This window comes from Prunus mume, linkage group LG1, assembly GCF_029339155.1.
Source record: "Prunus mume cultivar Tortuosa linkage group LG1, ASM2933915v1, whole genome shotgun sequence".
NCBI classification, from domain to species: domain Eukaryota; kingdom Viridiplantae; phylum Streptophyta; class Magnoliopsida; order Rosales; family Rosaceae; genus Prunus; species Prunus mume.
This window is the reverse complement of record NC_142698.1, coordinates 26,771,710-26,782,955: the sequence shown is the minus strand read 5'-3', so window position 1 is coordinate 26,782,955 and position 11,246 is coordinate 26,771,710. Positions and strand designations below refer to the sequence as shown.

The window sequence follows — 11,246 nt, the reverse complement described above, 5'->3', positions numbered from 1 at the left end:
ATCATAGATCCTAAGTGTGTTAATTTTTGTAACAATATAATAAAACATCTTTAAAAGTGACCCAATTTACTGTGAACAATATCAAGTTAATTACAATAAAAATTATGATATTGTTAGAGGTTTGAAGCTCAAATGATTAAAAGTATTTACCCTTACATTTAAAGTCATGTGGTCAAATCACCCTCTCTCAATACCACTTGTATAAAACAAAAAATTATGATAACCATTTAAATATCCAAAATATCTTAACCTCAAGTGTAAATACCTACCCAAAGAAATGGCGAGCTCCCCAAATGGCAAGCTCCCAATATCCCCCAAATACAACTGTGATAGAGACTAGTGGATCCCAGCGCAAGATGTGCATCATTACCTGCATGTCGATTGAAGGGACCTGCATGTCGATTGAAGATAAAGCCATCACATTTTAAGATTTTGTCTTCACTTCTCTTATTCATCCTTTCTTTTAATCTTAGAACATCCACAATGTGAGGGTGTATAAGAAGATGTATATTAAATATAAACCTTTTATCATCGAAATCATCTCAAATAGAGAGATAAAAAGTTGTAAACATACGTCACCATCATAGAGATGTAAAATAAAATGCACATTTGTATCTATTTTTACATCTTTTACAGGCGAGATCCACCCAAGAAAAGAGAAGAAAAATTATACATTTTAGATTTACATCGTTTTCCATTGAAGCAAAAAACGTATTTACATCCCCCGAAGGTATAAAGGGGATGTAAAAGTGACTTTACACCCTTGAAAATACACCCTCCTACTATGGATGCTCTTATATCTCACTTTCCTTCTTTTATTTTCTTCTATGCTCTATCACAAAAAATAAAAACTAAAAACTAAAATCCAAATGATTATCAAACGAGTTCTAAATAATTAATGAAAAATATTTTGGGCTGAAAAATGTGGAGGGTTGTTTTTCACATGTCAGGGTGATGCCAACTTGTGCACTTAACTTACACAGCAAGTTCTGGCCCCCAAAAAAAAAGTACACAGCAAGTCGCTGAAAAGAAGGAGAAGGTATGAATGCCACGCGATTATGAACCTGGAATATTAAAAAGTTAAAAGACTTGGAAATTGGAATATGCAAGAGAGAAAGGGAAGGGGCCCAAAAGAAAGAACGTTATAGCCGTTCTTGAATGACATCTGGAATATGCAAAACCGAAAGTACCTAGAAAGTTTTCATTAAAAAAATATATATAATACCTATAAAGAAACTACCAAGTAGTCGGTGCTACGCGATAAAAGTTCTCTGACTTTTTGGTCAAACTTATCTATATATTTATCTATAAATTTTATTTTACATTTGCATCCATTAAAATTATTATTATTATTATTATTTAAATTCTAGGAGTAGGAGGAGCAGAGAGAATAATAAATTAGGTTGCTTCGAGATTATCTCGTATGTGAATCAAATTCAAGTGTACTTTAAAGGGGAGGAGATAGGAGAATTTGACTCACTTTTCCACTGTGGTGCCATTGCCATCTATTAAAATGTTTGATTGCATTAATTTGGACAAGAATTGTTTCGTATTTCAATATTTTTTGGTATCATTAAATCTGATTATTTAATCCAATAGTTCAAAATCAATTGGATCGGATCTTAAACCAAGTCGGATTAAATTGGATCGGAAAATCCACAATCCAATACCTATTAGATTGGATTTGGGTGCCCAAGTAATAAAAAGGTCCATAAATCACTAGGCTGAAAGGCCCAACAACCGATAAGGAAGCCCAAGACCAACCAAGAACCTGACCCTTCTTTCTTGTTAGGCCACACCAGGAGAGCCCAAGGCCCCTCTGGGCGCCAATTATCATGCCAGGAAAAAGTCGCATTGCCAACACCAAATTTAATATAAATAAATAAAAAGAGTACATTTTAAATAAAAAAGAAATAGAAAATGACCAATTCAATTCTTTTTTCACATGGTACCCAATTTCCACACTTGATTTAGAAAATATTTCTTTGCAAAATGCAGTATGTAGCCCCACTTTTCTGTTTGGGAGTGCTTTTTTTTTTTTCTTTTCGAATTCATATCTTATTTCATTAAAACGCAAAATAGGTAAGTGTATAAAGCATAAACCAATGGCACAATAGAACCATAACACAACTAGAAAAGAATATCGAAACTCAAACCAAGTCTAGAACAAAGTTCGCACACCCAGGTCAACACAATAACAAAAAAAATCTCAAAATAAAACAACACACATAGTCCAGTGGCCCACCCTAAATACAATTAGAGCCCAAAAATAAGAATACAACAAAAAACGCATACAATCAAAAATGCTTCTGACAACTTTTGATAAAAAGTTTAGAAGTCTTTTATAGAAGTCTTTATGAGAAGATATGCTTCTTCAGGAAGCTCTCCTAAGTATTTTTTAAGGAAGCATTTCGATTTTTTCAGAAAATTTCAACATCTTTATAATAAAAGCACTTTTATTAGAAAAACTTATGAGCAGAAATGCTTGCTAAAGAAGCAGTCCAAAACAAACCCAAATCAAATATGAAAATTTGTAAATTTGTAAAATTGCATAAAGTCGAGCTAAAAAATTCGAAAAAAATAGTTTTTAATTCTATATATGTTTTATATTTTTCCTTCACCTGCTCTCTTTTTTTCTTCAATTTCTCGGCTTGTCATTGAAATTTGAAAAAAAACTGAGGTGAGGTGAGGAGACGGATAATAATAATAATAATATCCAATTCGGACGTAAAAGTCGAATTAAATTCAGTTTTATGATCCTTTCTCAATATACGACAAATAGTCCTCCCCTGTTTTTTCTGCGTACATGCCTCTCCGCTCCACCTCCAACAGTCCACCCCTCCACTCTCCAAAAGTCTGAAGCCTGAACAAACAAAGCAAAGCCTTTCTCATATATAGAGACTGCAGAGAGCGCCTCGAAAACTGCAACAACAAAACTTAGAAGAACGACAGTCCCCATACTCTGCTTCTTGCATTTACAATATACTTACATTATCTCCCACAAGCTCTCCAAGTAAGGTTGACCCATTTCTCTTTATGTCTCCATTTTTTTGTTTTTTGTTTTTATTTTGTAATTTTCTGTGAACTTTCCCAAATATTCTGCTCTTGGTTGTCTGCTGCGAAAATGTGGGATACAGAGGAAACAGAACAGCACTATCCCATTACCATGCATTTTCAAGCATTTTGCTTCTGATGTCCCAATGGGTTTTCTTTTTCTTTTCTTTTCCTACATTTTCTTGGCAACCAAACAGGGTTAGTTCCGTTTTACAGTTTTTTCAAAACTTTTTTTTGTAGTCTCAAGGGTAATGATGTTTCTTTTGAACTTCTTTTTGGCTGAAATCTGAGTATATAAAAAGAAGCTCCTCTGGTAAGTGATACAATACAATGCAGCTCTTCTTTTCTGGCTGAAGAGCTTCAGCATTTGCAGGCTTTTTGTTTTTGCAGACTTTGAAAAGCAAACTCGAATCTCAAAAAGTTGTTCCATACAATCTACTTTCCCTTTCCCTCTTCCAAAGAGGCCATTGATTCAATTTCTTCAGCTACATTACCTGCTTTATTCTGCAGATTCTGATTCCATGGTTTATTTTATTTTATCTCTTTTGGGTTTATGCTGTCTCCAGATCTGTTTCTGTTTGTTTGTTTCTAGGGAAAATAATGATACCCTTCCGAGAAAATAGTATTTTCTTCGAAAATCAAGAATTAGTGGGGGGTTTCAACTCACATAATACATTACCAAAAAGCTTTGAGCAGTTTTGAGAAAACCATTTTGTGTTCTTCCATTTTTAAACTAGTGCCCTCATTTCACGGCAGAACTAGTGGAGGGAACTTTTCCTCCCTAATACGAAACTGCCCTCGTTTGGGAGCGAAATTAGCTGACTATGTTCCTTGTTAGGATAAGGGGTATTTCTGTAATTTGGTCGCCTAGCTATGATTACAATGATGGGTCTTGATCATGGTTAGACCCTGTGGGGCTGTGGTATCAAGCATTAAATTGGTTTGTTGAGATACTATTTTTTATCTTTTGGTTTGGAACGTTGAATTTATGTTTGGCACATCTTTGCCATAATGGCTTCCTTTGTGATGATAAGAAGCACATGTCCTTCATGAAACCCATTTATTTCTTTTACATTAAAACATTGGATACCCTTGTGATTTTATCTCAACTGTTTCAGGTCTTGTGGGTCGCAGGCACTCAAGTAGTGAAGCTTAAATTAGTTCAATCTCATTCTCACCTTTGTTCCTAGAAAAGGGCAGTTGAATATGCAGACCCCAAAAGCAAGGTAACTTCACTTGCTCTCTTTTATGATTGGTATCTTCTCCTCCGAGGAGCTTGTTCGTATGAGGGGTTGTTTTGTTTTTTGAGGCAACAGGTAATGCTGTATACTTTTCATTATTGCTGTATAATCTAATGAAACTAATAATGGTGAAGGATACATTTCCAGAAGTGCCCACTGATGCTGCGAGAAATTGACGTTGTTGTTAGCTCTTTTGTATGCATTTATATTTCTTTATTGCGAGGAGCCTCTCCTTTAATTTTTATAAACTCAACTCTTTACATCTGGTTTCGAGTTTGTCCTATTTCTGTGGAACATCATACTTGTATCATGTATTCCATTTCCGTTTACCAATCTATTTGTGGCGCTTCGACTGTTGATAGTAGTGGACTGGTTTTGTGGTAAGCGCCTTGGTAGCAATATCTATCTATCATATCAGCATCAAAATAAAGATTTAGCAACTTGTCGTCTCCTCTGCCTTTGAGGTTAAGCTGGGGCCTCTTGGCAGCTATCAAAGGAACGTAACGGGCCCCATGAACCAATTAAGTGACTTTAGTTGCATAATCTCACAAGCACATTAGATTGAGGACTTATTGGTTGGGCATCATTATTTACAATGCTTGATTATATGGTTTGAAATGTGGGAGGTCATTTTTTCTTGGTGGTTTTCTTTGTGTTAGTGCGTATACTACTTATGTTTGTGTGGGATCTTTCCATTACTGCAGCTGATTGGAATTGTGGACTTGCAACAATTATGATTCTCGAAAGTTCGAAAAAAATTTAGGTTCATTTGTTTGAGAGTGGATAAAAACTGGATAAAATTGTTTTATGATATGAATATTGTAAATCTTGGTAAATTGTTTTAAGCAACCAAACTGTTCGTATCAAGTGGAATTATATTAGTTGCATGGAATATGGATCTTAGTTATACTGTAAATCAGCAAACAGTGCCCCCCAAAACGTTCCATACTGGGAAAGTTGTTTCTTTCCAGTAAATATGGCATCCCTTTAATATTGTATCAACTTTACTCATTTTATTATTTTATCCTCCATCAGATATTTTGGTAGAGACTTGCTCCTAAGTTCTAAATATGTTGCCAAGGTTTGCACAATGGGCTAGTCCATTTATCCACCAGACACTGTAGGATATAAGTCAAATGTCAGTATTCTAGGATGAAATCTTTCAATGTACATAACCTGTGTTTTTCATGAAATAAAGCACAAGTTCATCGTTCTGAGAGTTACTATTTTGAATTCCCAGAACCTTGTGATAGTTGACCTGATCTTCATTTGATTCATTTATTAATTTTCTATCAGGAGTGGCTCCTCTGAAGTGCCTCAAAGGGTCTCTCCACCTCAAAGGGTCTCTCCACCTCAAAGGGTCTCCCCTCGAGTTGCTCGCCAACTCAGGCCAACTGCATTGGAGACTGATTCTGCATCTACTTCAAGTCAAGCTAGAAGAATATCTAAAGACAAAAGCCCAAAAGTGAATGAGCGGAGATCACCAAGAAGTCCATTGCCTGAGGTACTTTTGAACGGATTCCATGGATCTTTCTGTTTCACAATATATAGAATGCTGTATAACCACAAGAGTGTACTGTAAGGATAGTCTAAACCCGGGGTTTTATACTTTATATGTGCTAGAAGCTTCATAAATGCTTTAGTTGCAAGAGAACCTGTTTGGATTTTGAATAGACATAATTATATGAGTTTGCTTTGTGGTTGGATTTTTTTCTCTTTCTTATAACTTTGTGAGAAATGGCAACATATTTTTAGGCATCATATTTTTCTTTAACTTTTTTCCTTTCTGTTTAAAAATATTGAAGCTGGAGGCATTTGTTTCTTCTTTATTAATTTTTAGTGTCATACGCCAACATAAATTATGATGATATAGAAGGAACATTTTGGATGTAGAGGCGGCAGAGAAGCTTCTCATTTCTGAAGAGAAAACCCTGTTCTGCCTAATCTATAAATGCAGGCCCATTACAGTACATGTAACATTTAATATGTTTCTTCTGTTATTCTTCCTTTACAATTAAAACATATTCATGGTTTTTGTTAGCTCAGTTCTTCATTATGTTATAAAAGGTCTTTCTTCATCTTGTCTTTGCTCAAATGCCATCCTTACTTGGGTACCTTTTCCTCATGTGTCACAGCTGTGAGATTTGCTAGTAAAAATGTTTGTATTGCATACATTGTATACTTGTTATGTGATGTAGAAAAGGTTCTAAAAATTCATCTATATTTTTGACCCAGAAGAAGGGCTCTCGTAGAATATCTGAATTGGAATCTCAGATTTCTCAGCTCCAAGAAGATCTGAAAAAGGCAAAGGACCAGTTGCAATCTTCTGAATCATGCAAGGAAAAAGCTCAGCAAGATGCTGAGGAGTCCAAGAAGCAATTACTGTCCTTGTCTTCAAAGCTCGAAGAATCCCAGCTGCAGCTTCCGGAGCTTTCTCTTTCTGAGGAAGCTCGTGTTATCAAGCTTCACAAGATATCACAAGAAAAAGATCGAGCATGGCAGGTCGAGCTTGAGGCTGTGCGGAAGCAGCACTCAGTTGACTCAACTGCCTTGGCATCTGCCATTGGTGAGATTGAGAGTCTTAAGGTGCAGCTTGAATCGCTAGCTGCATCCTGAGGCTGAGCAGACAAAGCATGCAGAATCAGCAAATGCCAAGCTCCAAAGCTTGAAAGGAAACTTGGCAGAAACGCTTTCTCTTTTGGAGAACATGAAGAACCAATTAAAGGACAGTAAGGAATCAGAAGCTCATGCACAAGCACTGGTTGGTGAAACCCTACTGCAGTTGGAATCTGCAAGAACAACAGTGGAGGCACTCAGGTTAGATGGCATGAAATCAACAGAAGCTTACAACTCCATTGCTTCAGAGTTAGATCAGTCAAAGGCGCATATAAATTTACTAGAAGAACTTGTTAGCAAACTCAAGGCTGACCTAATTATTGCAAGCGGCAATGTTTCGCAAAATCAGACTGTTGACCATGACCTTCAGCAGGAATTTGGAGAAAAGCGAGAGACTCTGGAATCAAACCAGACTGAGGCAGAGCTTCATACCTTGAAGTCTGAAGTAAAATGGCTAAGATCTACTCTTGAAACTGCTGAGACCAAATACCATGGAGAACAAACTCAGAGCACAGTGCAGCTAAGAAGTGCTAATGAACTGGTGGAGCAGATAAAATTTACATCTAGTCAGAGAGAGGGGGAACTGGAGGCAGAACTGAAGAAAACCAAAGCTGAAATTGAAGAGTTGAAGGCACACCTGATGGATAAGGAAACTGAATTACAATGCATTTCAGAGGAAAATGAGGGGCTGAATTCCAAACTTGAGAAGAGCCTGTCATGCCAGAGAGAGTATGAACTGGAAAAGGAATTGAAAGAACTGAAGGGGCATGTTGCAGATTTGAAGGCTCATTTAATGGATAAGGAAACAGAACTACAGAGTATATCCTGAAGAGAATGACATGCTGAGATTGGAAATCAACAAAATCCAAATGAACAAGAGTAAAGTAAACAATGAGGTAGTGGCTGAAGTAGAGGCAGCAAGGTGCGCGGAGCGAGAGGCTCTCACGAAGCTTGGGATTGTGATGGAGGAGGCAGATAAGAGCAACAAGAGGGTAGCAAGGGTGGCTGAACAGCTGGAGGCAGCTCAAGCAGCCAATGCAGAAATGGAGGCAGAACTGAGAAGGCTAAAAGTGCAGTCTGACCAGTGGAGGAAGGCTGCTGAGGCAGCTGCAGCCATGCTTTCAGCTGGAAATAATGGCAAGCTCATGGACAGAACTGCATCTTTGGACAGCAGCTTTAATCATGTTACTGGGAAGTTTGGCTCACCATACTCTGAAGATATGGATGATGATTTACTGAAGAAGAAAAATGGGAACATGCTAAAGAAGATTGGAGTCTTTTGGAAGAAGCCACAGAAATAGAAACGCCACTGGACAGGTTGATACTTTTAGTTTTGCTTGCATCCATCAACTTTATGGTTTTTTCATCTTGCAATTACTTATAATCTAACTACATTTTTATTTTTCTTCCGACAGATGTTATGGTTTTTGGGGAAGAGCTAATGCAGTTGGTTTAAAGTTGGCAATCTACTAAGCTTCTATTACTAGTGTAGTGGCAGCAATGCATAGATTATTTTGGTTCATTCCCTTTTACCCAGAAGAGAGTTTATATTTATGAATTTTCTGCTATATGAAAAAATTGAGCTTTGCTGCCATGAGTTATGGAAGGTATATATGTATGTATTAGTTAAGGACAAATTTTACTGTTATGGGAGACATTATTTACTTATTAAAATATCTGGGTTGGCTGCTTCCCCTCCTTATTGAGCTGTTTGCTTAATTCCTTTGTTATTGTTGATTGGAAATTTCCTCATTATTATTATCTGAGTTGATTAAAGTGATGATGTGCCAAATTCCTTTCTTTCTGCTTTATTTAAAGTGTTATTGTGCGTTCTTACCACTAATGAGGCTTCAACCCAAGAGAAGCTGAAATTTCCTACCCAAATTAAGTGTACCTCATTTCATAATTTTTATTTTTATGGAAGGTCATTTCATAAAATCTCATTAGCTCTTCTTAATTTGATGATTCTTTTTATTTTTATTTTAAATAAACCAAGCGAGCGGGGACTTTGTTGTTGTTGCTGTTTTTTTTGCTTTTGTTTTTTTGTTTTTTTTATCAAAGAGAAACTTCGTATTGTGTCATGTCTTTTCAAATTTGTTCTTGTCTTTTTTTTTTTCTTATGGAGAAGAAAATTATCACATATCTCCAGGCTCCCAACATTCTTTCTATGATAACAAGTTTTAGCTATCACAATAGAAGGAAACTAGCGACTCGTGGATTGGAGTTTATACAACATTTTATAGATCAACATCAATTACTGGCAAGTTGCAATAACTGAAAAAAAAAATTTGAAAAATGTTTGGAAACTTCTCATTATACAAAGGGTACCAACAAATACAATAATTAATTGTATTAGTAGGTCGTATCATTTTCCGCGCCAACAAGTTAGTGTCAAGCAAGAGTAACTCACTTTGGCACCAAAATTTGACTCAAAATTTCTGTAATTAATCTGGATCCGGGGCAAGCCTTTTTTCATTTACCCATCTACCCGAGATCGTAGTTTCGGTTCCATTTTCTCAAAATCGCTTATATGTAAAAAGAAAATAAATGGATTGGACTTGGCCTATGTGTAAATTGAGGTTTAGTGGGCCTTTCATTTGAGGCAGCTGAGGCCCATTATTTGTTTTATATCTAAGCCCAAAACGAAGACCTATATTTAAGTGAGAGTGATAAGCCCCTAGGGTTTCTCATTGCTGTTGGTGACCTAGAGCTCTTCTTCTTTTTGCGGCTCCGAAGCTCTTTCTGCTAATCGTCGAGTCTCTTCGTCGGTCACCATGGGGTAAGCTTCCCGTTCCTACATCCATTCAATTCAGCTTTCACTTTCTGTTTGTTTTCTCTGAAACTAGTTTCTCGATAGAATTCATTGAATAGAATCTACTCAAAATCTCAGCAATATTAGTTGAATCAAATAGTTTATAATGAAGCTTAGGACTGAAATAATATATTATTTTCTGCAAATTATTGCACACGTTTTTGGATCTAAGAACCGAGTGAATATGTTAGTTTTGTGACCGGTTTGTTTTTTTTCAGAAAGAAATTGAATCAATGCATTTGACTCGTTTCATTATGGTTTCGATTGCTTAAGTTTCTCCAGTTGGAAATTTTTTATGATGTTTGTTTGAAACGAAAAGGTTTCGTTTTGTGACCATTTTTCCGGGAAATGTTTTCTTGACATAAGAAGAAAATATTTCTACCCTTATGTTGAGTTGGTTCTGTAACCAAAATACAATTGAAATAAGCTGAACCTAAGTTCTAGAAGGCGTTTTTGTTAAATACCATCTGACTAAACTTGACTGAACAAAAATAAGCACAAAACTGGAATAGTTTGGGGAAATTTTATATTGATTAGCTGGGTTTTTACCTTGTTTATCTTCTTGTCTTAGTTATTTGATGCAATGAAAAAAATCAGACTCCATACTTGTCATGTGAAGTGACTATTTTATTAGCTGTGTTGGTGATACAAGTTTTTTAAAACCAATCAATGTCAGTACAGATTTTAAATCCTTCTAGAAATAATTGACTTAACATGTGTAGCAACTTTTCGCAGGAAGACACGTGGTATGGGAGCAGCTCGCAAGCTGAAGGACCACCGCAGAAGGCAAAGGTGGGCTGACAAGTCTTACAAGAAATCTCATCTTGGAAATGAGTGGAAGAAACCATTTGCTGGATCATCCCACGCAAAAGGCATTGTTCTTGAGAAAATGTATGGAAATTCAGCTTGATCCCTTATCCCTCACTCTTTCAACCAATCCTTTGAGGTCCGAATTCTTAGACAATAGTTCTTACATTTTTTTGGTGTTGTATTGTGCAGTGGTATTGAAGCGAAGCAGCCTAACTCTGCCATTAGAAAGTGTGCTCGAGTTCAGCTTATTAAAAATGGAAAGAAGATTGCTGCCTTTGTGCCAAATGATGGTTGCTTGAACTACATTGAAGAGAATGTGAGTATAGTAGAGAATAAATGCTGCTAGCCCTTGGCATTCATATTTGAAAAAATTAAGTCTTTTAGTTGATTGGTTTTGTTTGTACTGATTATTGTGGCCACATGCAGGATGAGGTTCTCATTGCTGGATTTGGTCGTAAGGGACATGCTGTTGGTGATATTCCCGGAGTTAGGTTCAAGGTTGTGAAGGTCTCAGGCGTGTCACTTTTGGCCCTCTTCAAGGAAAAGAAGGAGAAGCCAAGATCTTGAATTTCCTATAAAATGTTTGATCTGTTGTGCTACTTAAACGTTTTGATTTAGAGATTTTGTCAGCATTTTATGCCTCCATTGTCAGTTGTTCTCTTCCTCTTTCTATAATCAGATGCTTATGTTTTAATGGAAATTTTGTGGCTAAA

General features: G+C 36.4%; 2 protein-coding genes across 2 annotated transcripts; both read left to right on the top strand.

Moving 5' to 3' along the window:
* Positions 1-2,805: 2,805 nt before the first annotated feature.
* Positions 2,806-8,630, top strand: RIP5 (ROP interactive partner 5). Its single transcript, XM_089047632.1, is given in 7 exon segments — positions 2,806-3,013; positions 4,173-4,280; positions 5,592-5,799; positions 6,531-6,908; positions 6,910-7,737; positions 7,739-8,228; positions 8,327-8,630. Coding segments are annotated over 5 exon segments (1,908 nt in total). The 5' UTR covers positions 2,806-3,013; positions 4,173-4,260; the 3' UTR covers positions 8,213-8,228; positions 8,327-8,630.
* A 924-nt stretch (positions 8,631-9,554) lies between these two features.
* LOC103324529 (small ribosomal subunit protein uS12) lies at positions 9,555-11,246 on the top strand. The gene is made up of 4 exons (XM_008226603.3): positions 9,555-9,690; positions 10,459-10,614; positions 10,723-10,849; positions 10,960-11,246. The coding sequence occupies exons 1-4, from the start codon at positions 9,686-9,688 to the stop codon at positions 11,098-11,100; spliced, it is 429 nt and encodes a 142-aa protein (XP_008224825.1). The 5' UTR covers positions 9,555-9,685; the 3' UTR covers positions 11,101-11,246.